The sequence below is a fragment of the Mobula hypostoma genome, chromosome 7 (assembly GCF_963921235.1).
Source record: "Mobula hypostoma chromosome 7, sMobHyp1.1, whole genome shotgun sequence".
Taxonomy (NCBI): Eukaryota; Metazoa; Chordata; class Chondrichthyes; order Myliobatiformes; family Myliobatidae; genus Mobula; species Mobula hypostoma.
Window position 1 is genome coordinate 79,623,379 of NC_086103.1, and position 22,320 is coordinate 79,645,698.

Genomic DNA, 22,320 nt, shown 5'->3' on the forward strand with positions numbered 1-22,320 from the left:
CCATCTGTCATGGAGCTTTTTAACTACTCAATGTGGCTGATATAATATCTTACCTTACTTATCATGTTTCTAAACAATGGAGAAGGACCTATTTTGATCCATCAATGGTGCACAGAACAATCCCATTCTCCATTATTTTTCCATGTATGCTATCATCCCTATATTCCCCAAAAAATTCTCCCTGATTCTGCCACTCACCTACACACAAAAGACTACTTAGGGTGGCCACTTTATTCATTCATCTTTGGGATGTGGAAGAAAAGCAGAGGGAGCTGACATGGTCACGAGGGAACATGCAAACACCAGCCAGACAGCAGTACCTATAGTCAGAATTGGAACACAACTTGCTAGGGCTGTGAGACAGCAGTTCTACTAGCAGCTCCATTGTGCATCCCTCGTTGTTGCAGTGGTTATTTAAAAAAAAGGAATAATATTAACAAATAACACGTGGATAGATAGACCACACCATTAAATGATACCGTAAGGCGCGGGTCACAAAAGTTATGATTTTCCTCACTTATTGACAGTTAGTTGGAGTAGCTTGTCAAATTTATGACACCCCTTTTTAGGAAGGATCTCAGAAATTTTGGGAGATGCAGAGGTAATTTCTCAGAGCAATGCATGGGATATGCGATTTTTGTTATGCGGCAAAGTGTACATTCTTCCCTTCAAAATGAATTACAAATTTACTGAAACTGAACCATGTGGCATTTATGTTCAAATACTCAACTATGGCCCAATTTGAGTCTTTTGGGTGCTTCACAGCTGTCCCTTTTATGAAAAAAAATGCATACACAGGGTAATGTGCATTCAGTCAGACATCATTTTCCCTGTCACACCCTGGAATGACTAATACTTGGTTGATCATTGTGAGACTTTTCCAGTATTTCCATTCATACAAGACATTTTGGTTGCAAATCACCCACTGAGAGCAGCTGAACTGAAATGCAAGTCAAAGATGAAATTTTAATTTAAAGCCTCCTGTTGCGAATCCCAGAATAATTGGAATTCAAGTGGGCCTCTTTGCATGAGATTCGGCACGCCACGGCACATAACATTAAACTTCGAATTGGAACTCTACTCTTTCTGATGAAGGTTCAGTGCTCTGCAATTGAAGCTCATAAAAGAAAACCAGGGGTTATTTGATTGAGTCTCCAATAGGAAATTATTTAAAACCCTCCCAGGAGAACCATTTATTGCCTATTACTATGCTACCTTAAATGTGGAATAAAATGTTAACTGTATCTGAATCTAATTTTTTTCTGAAACACTAGCTCACTTTAAAACTAGTTGAATTTAATTTAACCAGTGCTCTCTGCGTAAGTGAGATCCTGCAGCCTTAACTACAGATATTGGTACAAATACAAACAGATGGACAGGGTGGAATGATTTATTTTGAAATTTATTCCAATGGTGATTTGTCACATGATCACCCCAGCTGTTTCATCGAATTAATTTTCAACATTTGCCTAATTAAACTAACCTGCCCCTGACATCACTCCGGAAATCCAAACGTTTCTTCTGACCAGATTGTACTGCGGGTACTCCATCCTTAAAAAGAATCCATTTACAAATGCCAAAAGTAACATTGCAATGCCTCTTTCTTTAATATTGAGTTACCTCAAGGAAATTATTACCTACAACAAAGGAAGTATAAGCTTTAAGAGGCAAAGTATAGTTCATGTCTATTGAATTTTGATTTGTATAGATTGCACAATGAGCCACCCCTTTCTTTATCCAAAACCTGGTAGTAAAAGGCTGCATTTTATGTGTACTTTATTTCTGTATTGAAATAATTATAAATAATTAGTGCACTTGATACTCTGACATTCTTTAATAGACAACAATCAGTGTTAACAGGAATGCATTAGACCATTTCACTGCAATAAAAGATGTTTTGTATTCTGGGATGCTGTAGCAGGAAAGAATGAAGCCAGGCGGCCACAGTGAGGGATGTCTTATGTCAGGAAAAGTTATTATAAACACGTATTATACTGGATTGTTACAGTGAGAGATGCATTCTATTGGGGAGCATTATACAAAGAATGTATTACATGGGATCATTACAGTGAGGGGTGTCATGTTCAAAATTCAAAGATCTAAGTAAATTTTATTACCAAAGTATGTCTCTGTATACAACCCTGACATTTATTTTCCTGAGGGCACATTCAACAAATCTATAGCATTGTAACTATGACAGGATCAGTGAATGATCAGCCAGAGTGCAGAAGACAACAAACTGTGCAAATACAAATATAAATAAATAGCAATAGATAGTGAGAATGTGAAAGAACAAGATAACGAGTCCTGAAGGTGAGGTCATTGGTTAGGGAAGCCTCTCAATGGATGTTCAAGTGAGTGTAGTTGTTTCCTTTTTGTTCAACAGCCTGATGGTTGAGGGGTAGTAATTGTTCTTGATCCTGGCAGTGTGAGTCCTGAGGCTCTTGTACCTTCTACCTGATGGCAGCAGCGAGAAAAGTGCATGGCCTGGGTGGTGAGGATCTCTGATGATGGATGCTGCTCTCTTACGACTGCATTTCATGTAGACATGCTCATGTAGTGAGAGTAGTAGAGTAAGAATGTGTTGTGCCAGGTTATTAATGGGATTAATGCATTAAAATCATTATCATAGAACAACACAGAAACAACTACTTTGGCCCACCGAGCCTATGCTGACCATCCTACAAATCTACGATAACCACAGTTGCCTGCATTAATCCCATATTCCTTGATGCCTGACTTGTTCAAGTACATCAAGATGCCTCTTACACATCATTTACCGTTCTGCCTCCATCACCTCCTCTAAAGCCTCATGCCAGATACCAAACTATTCTTCATGTGAAGCATTTGCTCCTCAATACTCCCTTAAACCTCCTTCTCACTGTAAGCCTCTAAATAGCCCACCACAGGAAATATAAGGGGATGTTATAATAAATATATTATACTAAAATGTTTTATAAATGGATATGTAATATCAGGGACTGCTCTGGAATGATTGTATTGTACAGGATTATTGCAGTGAGGTCTGATAAATCAGGAAGTATTAGAATAAAACTAAAGAAACGAATAGACTGATTCTTTTATTTATGAGTGACCAAGCTTTTTAATTTTTGTGTTGGAATTGCAGCACTTGCAAAATTTTTCTCCAAGTGTTTGATTGAAGATGAATTGCCACATTGATGGGCATACTGTATACAGTACTATCAGGCAGTGTAATAGGAAGGTTTGAATGTTCAAGAGTGTTATTTTGAAAGTCTGTTACATCAGGGTATGATAAAGTGGAAGCATATTGTGCATAGCATTCTAGAGAGATTGGTGTAACTGAGTTGTACACAGTCGTCAGGTACCCTTCTGCCATGTGTGAATTTGCTGTGGACATTATGACTGTTTTCATTTTTCCACACATTTAAGAGTTGAAAGTACTATTTATTTTCCAAAGGGGATCAGTTTAGTGACAGCAAAATGTAAAATTAGTTACCAGTATCTCTGACGAAGGGTCTCGGCCTGAAACCTCGACTGTACCTCTTCCTAGAGATGCTGCCTGGCCTGCTGCGTTCACCAGCAACTTTGATGTGTGTTGCTTGAATTTTCAGCATCAGCAGAATTCCTGTTGTTTACCAGGATCTCCTTGTGGGTCTCAAGATTGGTTATCGTTAGTAACACTTGCTTGACGTGCTTAAAACAACGTTGTTATGTTATGATATTATATATAACATAAGTTGTGTGCCATAGTTTAGGATGACAATCTGATCAGGCCTCCCTGATTCTTGAGAATTTGGATAAAACAGGTTTTAATTTTGAAAAGAAAAAATTTTAAATGTTAAGAAATCTAAACTTATGTTTATATTTATATAATTATGGAACTTATTATAGAACTATGTTCTATGTTTACAGAACAAGGTCCCAGCAATCAAGCAATATTTCAGTGCAACCTCCTGATTTTGTAATTTTTTCATAAAATATGTTTTTCCTGTCACTACTTAGTTTTTGTCAACACAGTCAGACACAATAAAAAGCTAATTATTCCTATTTATTTAGTCTTATATAGATTTAGAGCTTTCAGATCATTGTGCCTACACCATAGGTACACATGTATGCTGTTAAATGTTGAATATTCACTGTTGTTCAATTTTTATACTATTTCACATGTACTCCTTTAAAAACTCTTACATCATGTAACTTTTATCATTAGCATTAAATATACAAAATAACAATTTTGGACATAAAAACACATTTTAATTTTAGAGAGCCAATTACTTTAATTAATCAACTGTTTTGGAGGAACAGATTGTAAGCATATTAATTTAAAATAAAGAAAGTTCCATCTGACAGTGGTGACTGAGACCTGACGGTGGTGGCAGTGGCCTAATTACAACAAACAATTCCAACCTTTTCACCACTCAAGTCAATGCTTCCTTGCTTAACAACTTTATTTAACAATTTGGTACAACAAATAACAATTTGTCATGTACATTTTATCCTTCTGTAAATATTAACAACAACAGTAAACAGCAAAATAAAAACTACAGTCCAACAGCAATGTTGAAGCATAAGCATCAGAAAACACACCAGGAACTAAAAAAAAATTCCATCCGTTTCTGGGCTTGAAAATCTTCGAAAACATTCAGTCAGCTTTATCAGGAAGTAGACGATTAATATGTTCCTCCTCTGTGAAGTCCATGACTTCAAACAGGTGGTAGATCTCCCTTGTCCTGCTTGCACGACCCGGTGATGATGGCTCCATTAATTTGACCAGAATATCTTCAACTGGTGCGAAGCACATATTCTTTCCATCTGGTTTAGGATGGAAGTGTGTGGTGGGCCTATGAGGGTGGAAAAACTCCACTTGAACATCTTGATGATGAGCATCCACAGTGACAGCCTTTGCTAACCACCAATTTTGGTGGTTAGCAGACTGCAAGCCAATCTCCACAATTAATGACATCGGCAGATATATCTGTCATAGTCCCGTCAGGACCACTCTGGGGTTCCTGCTCCATTTCCTCCATCAGCGTTGCCAAAGGCCCTCTGTTTTTTCCCCATTGTGGTAGGGTCATTATTCTCCTCAGCCTGTACCCTGGCATGTGTATTTTCAGCAAACTGAAATGTTGTTGGGCTGAAACACTGGCACATCTGTGGCTCACTGCAGAAACATGACAATGATCTGCAATGGATGCTGTTTCCATAAGGTATGACCTGGTGGATTTTCCTCGTTGCTGGTACAGGTTTTAGTGGTTGAGAAAGGAGTGCATCATATGTCTGCATGTCACCTTCAGCAATATGATAGAGCTGAGTACGGCAAAGGCTTCTCCCAATCATCTCATGGAAGATCTTGCCATCCACAATGTCATTCCCCCGTAGTACAAAGCTGTCTGCAGTCCTTTTCATAGTTCCCCCAATGCCATCTGGAGCTCCCTTCCCATGTGAAGTTGTGAAGAATTTCCAGCTTTTCTGTGGAAACCCAGTGTTGAAGTTTATTTTTCAAAGCTTTCATCTCTCTCAAGTATCTTGCTCTTGTTTTCTTTCTTTCCCTTTCCCCTGCTATAGAATGCCTACTGCGAGAGCAGGCTCCTGTATAGTCTGATCCAATGGACTGTCTGGGGGAGTTTCTGGGCGTTCTGGGCCCTTTCTCTTACGCTCCCTTGACTCTTGCTGTCTACGTTTCCACACCTTTCTTTTACTCCTCTTTTCCCTTTCATTCAAATCACTGATAGTTTTTATCTTGCCATCCTCTACTCTCTTCTTCCATCTTTGCTTTTCCTTTCTCAGGTATTCCTCCTTTAACTCGGGCTCACTATATATTTTTTCTCCGCTTTTTTTGGTATTCCCTGTTTCTTCTCCTTCGCTCCTCCACTGATAGCTGCTGCCTAGCCATAACCTCCAAAAATACATAAAAGGAAGGTCAGAATTTAATGGAATTACTATGAAATTGTGCAAAATTACTATGAATTTAATTATGTTTAATTTGGTGAAATTTTATAAAATGATTATGAAATGGTGCAACTAAATTCATTTATGGTTTTAGTCAATGGGGATACATATAGTAAGGAAATCTTGTAGGCCTCTGTGTGGAAGGAATAAAGGGGAAATTATGTATATTATAAATAGGTTAATGAAACATTACAGGCCATATTACTATTTATTGTGATCATAAATTATATTCAAGCCGCCATTGAGGATGATTTGGATGTTTCTGACAACACCGTCAAACTATGTGTCACCACCGTCAGACAGAAGACCTGATGGTGGTGACAAAACACACTTTTTTACACGACATGCATGAGTTATATACAGGAGTCACCTTGCTTTCCTTCTGTTGCTAGCTGCCTCTGGCCTCTTCTTAAAATGCATAAATTTATGTCATAATTTAAAATAATTCTTTCTATACAAAAGAGACAGGGTTGACACATCATGGCTGTGACAGTAGCAACATCAATAAATATGTAAAAATTATTGAAAAAATAGCAAACTTACAGGAGCTTGTTTGACCTTGTTGCATTTAGCAGATGTGGAGGGTGGAAAGGGGGTCCTCACGAATATAGTTGAACATGTGGTTGCCTGATTTTATTGCTTTTTTTTAATAAATATCTGATGGTGTTGACACAAACTTGGGACACATTTTGAGCAACCACAAAATAAGAGTAAATATTGTTGAAAATTCTCTGCTTTTAGTTGTAAAGAGGTTTTTCATCTGGCATATATTATACATTTAAATGATTTTTTTCACACTTTTTTATCAAATTGAAATGATGATCTCTTGTCTGAGGACAACTAATTTTGTGGGTACTGGGCTACCATATCATCATATAATTTATAAAATTAAAAACAAACATGAAAAAATGTTGCATTTGTGCAAACAACCCTCAGATGATCAACCCTGATTATTTTAAATAAAAAAATGTTATTCAATTTCAACAGAATTAGCACTTTTCTTAGTGGGACATGCTTTCCCCGAAGTCTCAAGAACCAGTGGCCTGTTATCACTTTGATATATCAGTCAGTGACGAGACTGGGAAGGTGAACAGACAGACTGGTCAAAGCTGAAGTTGTTGGTTAGGCTACAATTCCCAAGCTTTCGGACACTTCTTTTCAATAAAATGCCTTGACATATTTTACTACATCAGAGATAGCATATAATCCCAAACATGAGAAAGTCAGCAAATGCTGGAAATCCAAAGCAACACACACAAAATGCTGGAGAAACTCAGCAAGTCAGGCAGCATCTATGAATAAATAGTCATTGTTTCAAGCCAAAACCTGTCTTCAGGACTGAGGAGGAAACAAGAAGATACCAGAATAAAAAGGTGGGGGGTGGGAAAGGGGGCTAGCTGATATGTGAAGCTGAGAGTGTGGGAAAGGTCAAGGGCTGGAGAAGAAGGAATCTGATAGGTGAGGAGAGTGGAAAATAGGAGAAAGGGAAAGAGGAGGGGACCAGGGGGGTGTAATAGGCAGGTGTGAAGAAGAAAAAGTTCAGAGATGGTGAATGAAGAAAGGGGGTGATGTATTTACTCGAAGGAGAAATCAATATTTATGCCATCAGTGAGAAGGGTAGCATATGAAATACAAGGTGTTGCTCTCCACCCTTAGGGTGGCCTTATCTTTGCACAAGAGAAGGCCATGCTCCAACATGTTGGAGCAGGAATAGGAATCAGAGTTAAAATGTTTGGCCACTGAGAAGCCTCACTTGTTTTGGATGGTGCGGATGGTATAATGTTGCTGTTATTATGTGCAGCAGATTTTTGAAAGCATCTTTCCATAATGTCTCTGCTTGTTGGAGGTATACACTTGTAGTTATCCATAAAATGATCTTTTTCACCACCATAGCTGTTGCTGACTGGCAGGGGTGCCTCACAGTACGCGGGCGTCGAAGGCTGTTGACTAATTATTTTGCCTGAGCCTTGTAACAGATGCATACGAAAGAAGAAATTCATGTGGCACGTGTTTTGACTGAACATTGCAAATCAAAAGAGCAAGGTTAATTTGCTTATTTGAACTATCCAGATTTAGAAACTTGTTTGCTCTCAGGCTCCTCTGTGCTTTAAAGCTAAAGTTTATTGATGGGTTTCTTAGCCTTTTCTATCTATTAACTGGTTATGAATTTCATCACTGAGTGAGGTAATCTCTACCTGGATCGTGTCTCAACACTCGAGGCTAATGCCTAGTACTGCTAGATAACAGCTTGTTCTAATTGGATGATTTGACACTACAGCGTTTCTTCATGCATGGATAAATCATTGTCTGCTGCTAGTCAAGCTTCCAGACTGCACTCAGCAGTCTCCTTCATTCTCTTTTGCCTCTCTGCTCTTCTTGGCATTATCTAACCCTGGCTCTGATTCTGAGCGTGGTGTTCTGTTGTGCTTGATCTAACCATGTGTTTCCAGGCTATGAGTAAAACATGGTTTCGTCAAGCACCATGGCACGCCTCGTGTCTTTCTGCAGCATGACAAGCCTCTCCTTCCTCACTCCAACAAGCTGGAGACGTTAATAGTGCTGACAGAGGGGAAGGACAAATTTCAAAGATCTAAATCTTGAATCCAGCCTATTTGCATTGGCGTCATGCAGGTAGATCAAAGACTCTTCAAAGCGTGTCCCATCTTTAATTCATAGCGACAAATATTATAGTTTCATTGCAATGACAAGTAGACATGGGGATTGGTCAGGGATCTCAGAGTCCAAATAATCTGGATACACGGTGTAGAATCCATTTACATGAAGATGAGTAACTGAGCATTTTAAAATCAAATGCTATTTTCATTTTTATTGGTCCAGGCAATTATGGATGCAAATGTTATAGTGGCCTTTGCTAGTGTATTTAAATTCAAGAATAACACTATTTTACATCAATTATATGGGATCTTACTGAAACCTTGTCTGAAGTTTCTTCTCTTCAAAAGAAAAACATACTTTCTGTGGAAGAAATGCAAGGAAAATTCACCAGAATAGTTCCTGAGATGTCAGGTGTGTAATATGAGAAGATACTGCATAGGTTAGACCTTTATTCCCCAGACTTTTCACAAATAAGAGGTGACTTCATTAAAGCATACAAGATTCTTAGAAAGCTTGTCTGGGTAGAGGGATGGGGGAATGTTCACTTACCCTGTCTGAGGGAACCAGAACTTAATGACTGAGCCATTTAAGACTTCACTCAGAAAATGGTCTATCATTGGAAATCTCTACCTTGGATTGATACTGGGACTCAGTCAATGACTACATCCCAAACAGAGGTCAATAGTTTTCTAGATAGTAATGGTATTAAGAAATGTGGGAATAGTGCAGGAAAATGAGGTCTGAGGTAAAAAATTTGCCATGATTCTGTTGAAAGGTAGAGCAGGCTTAATGGGCTGAATGGCCTCCACTTGTTTCTCTTTCTTATGTTCCAATGTACCCCTTACAAGCTAACTGTGTCTACCAGTGCTGATGCAGTCAAATGATTATGTCTAGAGTACAGAACATGTTTTTGTGATGGTCAATATAACGGTTCAAAATTGAACTGAAATAAGCAGAATTTGGCATCAACTGGAATGGAAGAGTTGTATGTGAGTAAAAATAGCAAAATATTTGTTCTTATACCAGTCCGGTTTTGGAGCCTGATGCATCATTAGACCATCCACCATCATAACTGTTCTACAGCCAGCTTCCAGTCATGCAGTCACAAGACACAAAGTTAGAGTGGAAATTCCTCAGCATGTAATCAAAGCAATCAAGCAGGGAGACCTTAAGACCCTCCATTGATCAAATGTAGTTCTTTCCATTCCTGAGCCAGGACTCCTTCTGAATAGTTGACCACAGGCATGAAGGCTGCTATAACCTGGTGCTTAGAAAATGCTGCGGTGTCGACTTTTGGGTAAAGAGAGATTCCAGCTATTTTCACTGCAGGATGCAAAAACATCTCCTGCAATTATTTTGAAGGACAGCAGAGAGATCGTGCCTGGTATCTTGGGCAAAATGTATCCTTCAATCACCCTCATGAAAATTTAATTTCTGCTCATTATTTTTTTTTTGTAGCAACTCAGTATATGAAAGTTGTCTGGCTCTTTTGCTATATTAAACCCAATGACTATATGTCTAAAAGTACCTTATTGTCTCTACGGTGCTTTGGGACATCCTGCGATTAAGTAAAATCCTATGTAAACACCAGTCCTTCCTAGGAGTTACGTGAGAGTACTGGTGAGGGGAAAAAGGTATTGGAGATGTTTAAAATCATAAGGGATTTTTATGCAGTGGTTAGGGAGAAGCTGTTTCAATCAGCCGAAGAAAAATTATCCAGTGGTCACAAGTTTAAAATAATTGGCAAACAAAACATATCAGAGTATATTGAGATTTTATTTTTTGCCGAGTGTGTTTTTAATGGTCTGAATACACAACTGCAGGTGGTAATAGAAGCAAAATCAGTGGTACACTTGAAGGGAATTGAATAAGTTTGTAGGATTGCAAAATCGGAGTAGAAAAGTGGGACAAATTGGATAGCTTTCTCAAAGACTTAGCACAGGCTTTGATGTGCGGGAAATGGCTTTTTTCTATGTTTCTTGTTTTTATGAAATCATCTTTTTAAACATTTCATATTGTAACAATTTGCTTGCTTCATAACTCAAACACTGATTCCCAATTTGTTGGTTAATAATCCTACGTCTGGATATAGTTGTGGTTACGCTTTTTTCTCCTTCTCCAGTGATTCATTACAAGTGGCAATCAAAAGAAAAAAACAATTATGTTTGTGTTTTCTCTTCACCCATAAAAAGTTCTACATATTGCTGTCAGATATTATCGGGCTGTATAGCACAGAAACAGGCCCATCAGCCCTCCATGTCCTTGCTCCATGTCCCATTCATCAGCACTTGGTCCATGCCTTCTATGACTTGGTGATTCAAGTGTTTGATCAGATACTTCTTAAATGTTATGAGACCACCTGCCTCCACTACCCATTCAGGCAATGCGTTTTAAACACCATCCAGTGAAAAATCCTTTCTCAAAGCTCACTACAGTGCACCTGTAGATGTGAACTTCCCACTGTCCAGGACATTTACAAAGCCAGGTGTGTAAAAAGGGCCCAAAAGATCATTGGGGACCCGAGTCACCCCAACCACAAGCTGTTCCAGCTTCTTCCATCTGGGAACTGGTACCACCACATAAAAGCCAGAACCAATAGATTCCGGGACAGCTTCTTCCACCAGGATATCAGACTGATTAATTCATGCTGATACAATTGTATTTCTATGTTATATTGACTGTTCTGTTGTACATACTATTTATTAAAAATTACTATAAATTGCACATTGCACATTTGGACAGATGTAACATAAAGATTTTTACTCCTCATGTACTGTATAAGAAGGATGTAAGTAATAAAGTCAATTCAATTCATAAACCTCTTTCTCCTTACCCCAAACTTATGTCTTTTGTTATGATCATCTATGCCACTGGAAAAGGTTTGCTGCTATCTACTCTATCTAAGGGCTTTGTGGCTCTGCATCCCTCAGTCAGTTAATAGCCTCTTCCACTGCAAGGAAAAGTAGCCCAGCCTATCTAGTCTATTCTCTTAACTAAAACATTCCATCCTAGATAATGGTGAATCTCCTTTGCGCCCTGTTCAGTGCAATCATGCTCTTTCTAAGGTGTGGCTACTAGAACTGAACACAATGCTTCAGTTGTGTTGCCTAGAAATATATCACGATATCCACTCACCATTCAAGTATATCAACTGCCACCACTGGAATTTTCATTCCTGTGTAACTGGTTGGGTTGAGTTGTTCTCTGATCTCGGCAATTTACTTGCAAACATTTCATCACTATATGACGAGACATCATCAGTAAACTGTTAATTGTGATGTATCCTCTGAATGCTTGGCCATCACTACAGGAAATCAATTTTGATACAGGAGCCAATGTGGGCAAAATTCCAGTCCACAAGCACGAATTTTGCCAATCAGCAACGAGACCCCCTCCCCACATCACAATTCAGTTTCCACAATGACAACCAAGCAGCTGATTGAGAACAGTATATAAAGGCCGAGCACTCAGAGGGCACTCCACAATTAACAGCGCGTCGATGATGTCTTCTCGTTTGGTTTACAAGTAAATTGGCAACATCAGAGAACAAGACAACCCTACCATCAACCACTTGAGCTACACATTTTCCAAATCGTTTCCAGGGTGTAAACATCACTGTACTAATCAGATCTGGTTAAGAGTGAATCAGTTCAGAGCTGGTTTCCATGGTTAGATCAGATTCCCTTCTATCTGCAGTAGATCAGTGCTGGCTATGCTGGTTCTAGATCAAAGCTGAATTTATTTGTGTCATGTTCAATATCATTTATCTGGTATTCAATTTAAATTAATCATTCCTGTGCTGGATCACTGTTGCTTATTCCTGCGTTACTGAGCTCATACACATTTTGTGCCCTAGGCACCTCACCTGGAAACTGGATTAATCTGGATCCACTGCAGTGGGATGAAATCTTCAGAACAATTATTGGTCTGGACAGACTTGCTCTGTTGCAAAAAGCTGTCCTTAATTTTAAACGAACTGAACATTACAAAAAGATGCCACAAGATGATGCCTGGGATATATGGTACAGACGTTAAACAGATAGCCCTCACCGGACTGGACCTGAGGCAAAGAAGAGGGAGCTTTGTTTTGCATTTAGCCAGGACCTAGCTTGCTTTGAAGCTGTTGCTAGGAACTTGAAATTAGTGGAGCTCCATTTACCCACATTATCATCCTATATGCAATGAACAAAACAGATAGGGATTAGATTAATTCTGTCTTGAAGTTACAATGAGGCAAATAACAGATGCTTTTACTGTAATGTTGCTGCACCTGCAGTCTCTCATGTTTTCCAGATGTCCAAAATTTAACAATTGGGGTTTTAAATAAATGCAATTTGGAAGCTCTTGGCTAGTGCCATGAACACACTACATGTAACGTTGTCATCCCAGACAATGAATTTACCTCCTGGGAACGTAGATTTTTTTTCTCTTTTTACCAAAAGCTTGCTGACTCCTTCTGTATGTGTCTTCTTTTCTTTTCTCTGATTCAAGCTGGGCAATTTGGATTGAACGAATGGCAAACTGAAATGCCTTTGAATTTCTCTCTGGGTTGGAACGAGATCATGGATTTAAGGAAGACTAGTAAATGGGCCATAGCCCTCTATTTCCTTCATATCTGTTTAATTATCCCAACTTCTCTTAAAGATTGAAATCAAACCAGCATCCACCACTTTGTCTAACAGTTTGTTCTAAACTCACACCACCCTCTGAGTGAAGAAGCTCCCCCTCAGGTTCCCCTTAAATATTTCACCTTTAACCCTTAACCTTTAACCTCTAGTTGTAGTTTCACCCAACCTTGGTAGAAAAACCTGCCTGCATTAACCCTATCTATACCCTTCATAATCTTGCATTATCTACCAAATCTCCTCTCACTCTCTACGCCCCAGGGAATAATGTCCTAACCTATTCAAACTTTCCTTTTTATATATTCATTCAAGTGATGCAGGCTTCTCAGGCTGAGCCGCCATTTAATTGCCCATCTCTCCTTGCACCTCTGATTTTTCGAAATTCCAGACAGTATAGCCTGGACTGCTTAAGCTCTCCCAACAGGACAAAGACACCTTCCCAGGAATAAATCTTTGTTGCTTTCATTCAATTAAAGAGAAACACAGGAACTATCATAAATCTCCAGATGTTGTCTCACCAGAGCCCTGTATAACTTGAACAAAAAATTTCCAACTCTTATGGTCAAATCCACTTTTAAGCAATTCATTTCCTGATCCATATTTTCTGCAGTCATTTGCAGATATTGATAGTCAGGGGATGTTGTGAGGAAGGTGTAGTTTCTGGACAACCTTTCTTCTGTCGATGCTTAGTATATGGCCCATCCTCTCTGATTCTTCAGAGAAGCAGCCAGTGATGACTTGGAGTTTGGCCTCTGAATGTGCACATATGCATGCTTCACCTTTGTACTTATGTTTAGGATGACGTGGGTTCTGCAGTGGCGAGGGAAGAAGATTGAATCATTTGCTGGTCATCGTGAAGATAGATTTAACTGGTGGTGGACGTTTGTTGGAAGTATTGCAGGAAGAATCATTGCTGAGTTGTTATGGTTTCAGTTGACCTCATTCTGTTCAGGGACTGTGACTGTGGGCAGCAGTGAACCAGCTGACAAAGATCATCATGTATGTAGCAGGCACAGAAGGATAATTTATTTCTGACAGCCAGTTTTGAGAAGGATTCTATAAGAGAATATAAGGAGCCTTGCTTGTGCTTAGTGCTGGAGATCACAGGGCAGGGAGATATTATCAAAGTGACATCCTGTATAGTCGGTACCTTCTGCAGTCACAGAAAATTGGTCATGACGTAAGCAGATGTTGAATTCAGTGGCAAATGTAAATTCAGTGCAGCAGTCGATCTTGCAGTTTTCCATTAGAATTGTCCATGATGAGAATTATACTTAAAATCTCTGGGCTCCCAATACAGACATAGTTCTCTTGCTTTAAGTGCAACAGAAAGAAGGACCAGACTGTGAACAAACAACAGGAAGACCAAATCCCACTTATTAATCATTCTGACATTTCAGCTCAATTAAGATCACAGGAGTGGGGATATCACGCATAAACATGTCTAGAGCCAAGACATGAACCAGAACAAGGCTGAGGTCACAGAGAGGGTTTTTCATATCTGCTGAATACTCAGTAGACATTTTTTTCAATGCCAACTTATGATCAACCGTGAGGAGATTTTCAGTGTAATCTGCAGGAATGTTTCAGCCAATTTCTTCTCTCCCACCACTAAGCATGGTGTGCAGAGGAAGCACAGTTGCACTGCATTGAATTGTCGTACAGCCTGGATGGACCAATCAGTTTTCACCAGTTTGTTACTTATTATAAGTCCATATGTCTTTGCAGGGTCGCTATTTGATCATGGATGGACGTAGATGCTAGTTGTATTCCTTCTCACAACTTTAGTGATCTGCCTCACTATGCAGCCATGGCAGTCTGGGTGGATATTTCTTGGATGTGCTTAGTAGTAGTGCGATCATGCGAGTTGAGTATGATGTTCTCCTGAAGGGTTGACTATTGGTGGGTCCTCATGTGGTTGTAGAGACGGATCCATATCCACATATTCTGGAATGAATCTGGGATGGTAGGGTGGCCTTCTTTGATGGGGAATGCCTGTACATACTTTGTTTAACATGTGGTGGGGGGGAGCACCCCTTGACAGATCGGGGTCCGGGTCGAGTACCAGACAACTGGGGATCCCTTGGAGATGCAGCCTTTACTGCCGTTTGGATATGTTAATACACCAGGCAAATATATGGAGGTCCCAGCAAGGCAAATTTACATAGGAATGAGGAACATTTTCAATAATAATCCTAATTAGTTCTGCTCACTATTGTGCGCAGGCTCAGAGGACTACCGAGCTAAGCTAAGCAGTGACTGCTTCATGGACCTGGTCTGTCCTGAGAAATGCCGCTGTGAGGGCACCGTTGTCGACTGCTCCAATCAGAAACTCTCCAGGATCCCCAGTCACCTCCCGGAGTACACTACTGAACTGTAAGTCTGACTGTGAGGTCAACCACCCCCCCCCCCCGCCAAACTTGTAACATTCCAGCTAAACAATAACTTTTATGTAAAGTTACATTCTTTTCTCATCGATAAAAATCAAATATTGACTTTTGAAATCTGATTCGTTTAGGGACAAAACTGAAGTACTGCAAATACAATGTCAGTGCATTGTGAAACATTATAGCCATTGTACCATGTGAACAGAGCCTTGTGGTTTCATCTAAACGTGTCTGCCATTGATGTCAACCAGACAGCAGTCAGGAATGCTACTGTTAACTTCATGTCCCCTGTACAGAGAGGGGAAAAGTAACAATGAGTGGAGCCACAATCTGAAGCAAGGAGGAACTCAATAAGTCAGTCAGCTTTGATGTAGGGAAATGGACAGTCAGTATTTTGCATCAACCTTCGTCTGCCAAGCTTATTAAATTCCTCCACCTCCTTTGAGCAACAATGAGTTCTGCTTCCAATTCAATTCCAACAACTAGCCCTGGATAGTCTGCCTGCATAATCCCTGGATAAGGATAATATGCAAGCTCACATATGGGCCACCTAGTAGCAAATATCCTGCCAACAACTGCATGCAGAAATACTGAATTTTTAAGCAGCTCATACTAACAAAGTAAAATCCTCACTTTCAAGGAAGCATGGGTGAGAAACTAAGGATAAATGGAAAACTAAAAGTTGAGAGCAGGGATTATTTTGAGATTGGGATGATAGTGACTCTGCTCAGGAAATCAGATCAACAATGTCTTTTCTCCACCCCATTCATCCACTTCCCTACATTGATGCTGACTGACTCACTGAAGTTCCTGAATGTGCATTGTGTTCCAACTACACCACACGAGTACCTGTTTAAATTATTGAGGAGATTTCATGAAGCATAGTCTATGCAGGTTTAGTGAAAAAGACCATTAGGCAGATTCCAAATTCTGCATGATAACAGTGATTTCAAAGGTGGAAAAAATGGAGAAGGCTTGAACAGAGGGTCCAGAAGACAAATCGAACAATGCTGATAAGACTGAATGCCACTTTTTATGTAACTTCTTTGTGCAAAATTTTAACTCGCAGCTGACTTTCTTCACCCTTTGTTCATCATTCTAATAGTGTTTTCATTCACAATTCTTTGGCACATCAAGTCATTATCCCTTGAATTGTTTCCTTTTGATTGGTTTAGGCGGTTGAATGATAATGAATTGACTGTCCTGGAGGCAACCGGCATCTTCAGGAGACTCCCCAACCTCCGGAAAATGTAAGTTTATCAAATCAGAGCGCCAGTCTCAAGCTTTCTATGGATCATAAATTGTAGAATCCCAGTAAAGATTTTCAAGGCTCACCTTCTAAAACACCTATTGTAATTCTTGGAGTGTTTGTGTACATTTCTGGTGGTAACAATACAGGAAGGATGTGATAGCAGTAGAGAGAGAGCAGAAGAGATTCATCAGGATGTTGACTGGAATGAGGGCTGTAGATAGAAGAACAGGCTGAATGGACTGAGTTTATTCTCACGGGAATGTGGGAGGCTGAGGAGTAACTTTACTGAGATATACTTTAGTGAGATGATAACTGAGGATCATAGATAAGATATAAAGTCAGGGTCATTTTCCTTGGTGACTTTATAGAGATATACACAATTATGAGGGTCATAGATAGGATAAATAGTAAGAGTCTTTCACAGTGAGTGGGATAGTCTGGAACTAAAGGGCACAGATAAGAAGGGAGACATTTGAAGGTGATCTGTGGGGTAAATTTTCACAGACAGGGTGGTTAATGTCTGGAATGTGATGCTAGAGAAGGTGATAGATATAGATACAATTATAATATTTAAATAGCATTTGGATAGCTACATGGATAGGAAAGATGTTGAGGGATATGTCCGGCAGATGGGATCAGTGAAGATAGACTTCACAGCAGGTACAGATGAGCTGGCCCTGAAGGGCCATCTTCTGTGATGTACAATTTAATGATTCTATAATTCAAATGACCAATAAAGAAACTTCTATCTGTTCACTGATGAGCGGTGTTTCAAGAAAAGTCTTGGTATTTTCCCTATCAATGACCAAGGGTTTGGGTTATTTTATGCTGGAATTATTCCAATGGAACAGCATAGAAAAATAACACATGTGTTAAGGCTTTTTTCTTCAATTTCTGCTTTTTTGCCAAGGAAATATGAAATTTATTCTCATCTGCTAATCACCTGTCAGTGGCTATCCGGGTGAGCAGGTTAGCCAGCCCTTCACCGGAAGTACACTTCCGTCTTTGATGTGATTCACTGGGTGCATTGTATATCAACTAAAACTTAAATGTTTATTTTGAACATCATCGAGTTATGGGTACAGGAAAAAGATACATCCTACAATGGACAGATGTCTTGCAGTAGTCATAAGGATCTTTTCCTGTTCTCAAAAGCTTTGTGTTATCACGGATGCTGTTATATTTCTAAGAGTTCTCTAGCTGTCAATTAACAGCCCGAGGCAGACTGTGTTCCCTTGTGCTTGGCAAACAGTACCTTTCCGACATTCCATTAGCGCAGAACTGTGTACCTGAGATTTACAGTTACCTCACTGAGGACAATTCTGTGGATTATGCTGTGTTGTCTTCTCCCTTTGAAGAGGCTAATATTAGAACACATTGTGTACAATAATTTTTAGAATTAAGAAGTTAAAAAACATAATTTATATAGGGATTCTCCCCACCCAACTGTTATATTTTTTTGCCACATAGCAAAGAAAGCTCTGGAGAATAATCACATGTATAATTACCAAAAATCTTACTTAAACTATCTTCCATTATTTATTTCAGAACTTGGGAACAGGGTTAGTCTTTTACCACAGTACGATTTTGGCTATATAATGTCCTTTATACATTATTATCCATTAATAACTGATTATCTAAAATCTAATTCTCAAATGGAATATTAACAATAGTTCTCACTACTGGAAACTTCACTTTAGCATACAGAAAAGTTTCCCAGCATCACCCCTGGATGTCCTAGTTCTAACTTTCTGACACCTGCCTTTAGTCAAAGATTTCCGCTGGCTGAAAGAAAACTTCAACTTGATTTGATCAACTCTCCTTACAGCACGTACACCTGCAGCCAGGCTATTTGCAAGCAGAAGCTGTAGTGCAGCTTGCATGCAATGCATGGTTTGCGTACCTGATCCGCGTTAGGGGATGCCTCGAGGCGTTGAATAGTATCGTGCGGACTTACACAGATTTCCCACTCTTGGGCTGGAAATGCACCCAATGAACCTGCCCAGCTAAATCTGTCACAAGTGCAGCAGCCTCTTTCAGGTTGCCTGGAGAATGGTAAGCACACGGACACTCCGTAGGACACTTAAAGCTGCTGTGCAGGTTGACAGCGTTGTTGAGAAGGTGTATGGTGTGATGGCCTTCATCAACTGTAATGTTACAGCCATATAAGACCTTAGTTAGACCCCACTTGGAGTATTGTGTACAGTTCTGGACACCTCACTACAGGAAGGAGGTGGATACTAAAGAAAGAGTGCAGAGGAGATTTACAAGGATGTTGCCTGGATTGGAGAGCATTCCTTATGAGAATAGGTTGAGTGAACTTGGCCTTTTCTCCTTGGAGCAACGGAGGATGAGAGGTGACCTGACAGAGGTGTGTAAGATGATGAGAAGCATTAATCACGTGGATAGCCAAAGGCTTTTTCCCGGGGCTGAAATGGCTAACATGAGAGGGCACAGTTTTAAAGTGCTTAGAAGCAGGTACTGAGGGGATGTCAGAGGTAAGTTTTCTACACAGAGAGTGGTGGGTGTGTGGAATGCATTGCCAGTGATAGTGGTAGAGGTGGATACAATAGGGTTTTTTAAGAAACTCTTAGATAGGTACATGGAGCTTAGAAAAATAGAGGGCCATACAGTAGGGAAGCCTAGGCAGTTTCTAAAGTAGATTACATGGTCAGCAGAACGTTGTGGGCCAAAGGGCCAGTAATGTGCTGTAGAATTCTAGGGTCTATGGTCTAACTTTTTATTTGATTAATTAGTTTAGATTTATTAGTTTTAAAAGAGTGTGTATTTTAACTTATAACATTTTAATACACTTTTCTACATTTTTATTTTTTGACTGATCCATAAATGATTTAAAAAATTTATGAACCATTCACAAGCATTCGTAGCTATGGGAGATGTGATCGTGGTGAAGTGAGGCCTAACCAGCTGCTCATGCTATCTGCCACAGAGCTGGCGTCATATGATGGGTGAGGCCCTGGTATTTCACCTGTGACATGCTAATGTGCTAATGGAGTCCAGGCATCTTGCAGTTCAGCAGAACCCATAAGACGATGAAACATAGGCGAAGAATTAGGTCAATTGGCCCATCAAGTCTGCTCCAACATCTGATCATGGTTCCATTTCCCTGCCTCCTCCTTGTAATCTTTCACATCCTGACTTATCAAGAATCTATCAACCTCCGCCTTAAATACACCCAAGGACCTGCCCTGCACAGCCATCTGCGCAAATGAATTCCACAGATTCACCACCTTCTGACTAAGGATATTCCTCCTTACCTCTGTTCTAAATGGAAGTCCTTCTATTCTGAGGCTGTGCTCTCTAGTCCTAGACTCTCCCACTACAGGAAACATCCTCTCCACATCCACTCTGTCTAGGCCTTTCAACATTCGATATGTTTCAGAGAGATCCCCCCCTCATTCTTCTAAATTCCAGTGACTACAGGCCCAAAGCCATCAATTGCTTCTTATATGATAAGCATTTCATTCCCAGAATCATTTTTGTGAACCTCCTCTCTCCAATGTCAGCACATCCTTTGTTAAATAAGAGGCCCAGATCAGCTCACAATACTCCAAGCGAGGTCTCTCCAGTGCCTTATAGAGCCTCAGCATTACATTCTTGTTTTCATATTCTAGCCCTCTCGAAATCAATACTAACACTGCATTTGCCTTCCTCTCCACTCTCAGCTTTGAAGTTAACCTCCACCTTTGCTCGTCCCAAGTCACTTTGCCCCTCAGATTTTTGAATTTGTTCCCCTTTCAGAAAATAGTCTATGCTTTACTCCTTCTACCTAAATGCATGGCCGTAAACTTCCTGACACTGATTCCATCTGTCACTTCCTTGCCAATTCTCCTAATTTGTCTTAAGTCCTTCTGCAGCCTCCCTGATTCCTCAGAACTATCTGGCCTTGCATCTACATTTGTATCACCTGAAAGCTTACCAACAAAGCCATCAATTCCATCATCCAAATCATTGACGTACATTGTAAAAAGAAATGGAACCTAACTCCACCCCTGTGGAAAACCACTAGTCACTGGCAGCCAATCAGAAAATACTTCCTTTGCCTCTTGCCAATCACCCAATGCTCCATCCATGCTGAGTTTTAACCCACCTGATGATAGCTGCTCACACAAGTTGTAATTTTGTTTAACCACGGCTTTATATATCTGTAACATAACCTGCTACTGGGTCTCCCTTCCTTCAGCCCGTTTGACTATAATCTGCATCTTTCCATGATTGCTTCATGATCTCTGCAAACAGACCAAGAGACCACAATGCTTCTTTGGCAGTTGTCGTTCAGAGTTTACCACTATTCAGAAGGAAGCCCATTCCATTCTTTCCAGGTCTAAAGTGGATTTCTACAATGAAATTCTATTTGCCATTGTATCGTCCATTCATCTGATCTAGTTACATTATGCTGTAATATTATATTTCCATCTACATTGCTTTCAATGATGGCCATCTTTGGCAATCTTGGATATACGGACTTCCATACTATCACTTAATTCCTTTAAGTACAGGATGTGTTATCGACTAGTCACGTCCTGTCATCTATGGTGTTTGCCTGTTAGTTCTGCCATTGGAATCCTGCTGGTCAGACACAGCCCTAACCAGGTTGACAATTTGCCTTCAATTCCACAAGCGTCACCTGAAGATTTCATGAACAATACCTTCAGGAAATCAATGTGATAAACCTATTCATTCAGTCAACATCTCCTATGTTAACCACATCTTCAAAATGCTAAGTCAGCCTTGAGCTGGTCTGACTGACATGAGTATACAAGTATTAGGATGTTCAAAGCTATCATTACCCTAATGATAGACTTGAATCATTTCCCAATAACAGTTCTTATGTTTACTAATCAAAAATTTCATGGTTTACCTTTCTTGTTTAGTAGGGCGCAGTGTAATGGAAAGGATTCCAAGCAAAGAGCATTTTAAAACTACAGTTAGGACATTTAAATCCTCAGATGGAAGCTACCTGGCCCTGAGAATTTGTTGCCTTTATTATCTTCATAATGATAACTTCTCTATGTGAAATTCAGTCATTCAATTTTCATTTCTCTGTAGCATGATATATAGTATGAGGCTACCAAAAGTTTTTTCAGATACTTATAGTGTAAAAGAGAGGAGAGAGTGGATATCGGGCCACTGGAAAACGATGCTGGAGAAGCAGTAATGGGGGACAATGAATTGGTGGACAAACTGAATAAGTATTTTGCATCAGTCTTCACTGTGGAACACACTAGCAATATGGTGTAAGTTTCAAATGTCAGGGGGCATGAAGTGTGAAATTACCATAACTAGAGAGAAGGTTCTTGGGAAATTGAAAGGTCTGAAGGTAAATAAGTTACCTGAACCAGATCGTGTACAGCCCAGAGTTTTGAAAACAGTGGCTGAAGAGATTGTGGTGGCATTAGCAATGACCTTTCAAGAATCACTAGATTCTGGAATGGTTCCAGAAAACTGGAAAATTGCAAATGTCATTCCACTCTTCAAGAAGGGAGAG

At 39.7% G+C, this 22,320-nt stretch overlaps 1 protein-coding gene across 2 annotated transcripts in view; it reads left to right on the forward strand.

Annotated features, from left to right (window-relative positions):
• Positions 1–22,320, forward strand: part of LOC134349406 (slit homolog 3 protein-like) — a 674,478-nt gene that overhangs the window by 540,110 nt on the left and 112,048 nt on the right. For both annotated transcript variants that reach the window (XM_063053662.1, XM_063053663.1), the window contains 2 exons: positions 15,398–15,548; positions 16,735–16,809. In XM_063053662.1, coding sequence (XP_062909732.1) covers positions 15,398–15,548; positions 16,735–16,809 — 226 coding nt within the window. The remainder of the gene's footprint in view (positions 1–15,397; positions 15,549–16,734; positions 16,810–22,320) is intronic.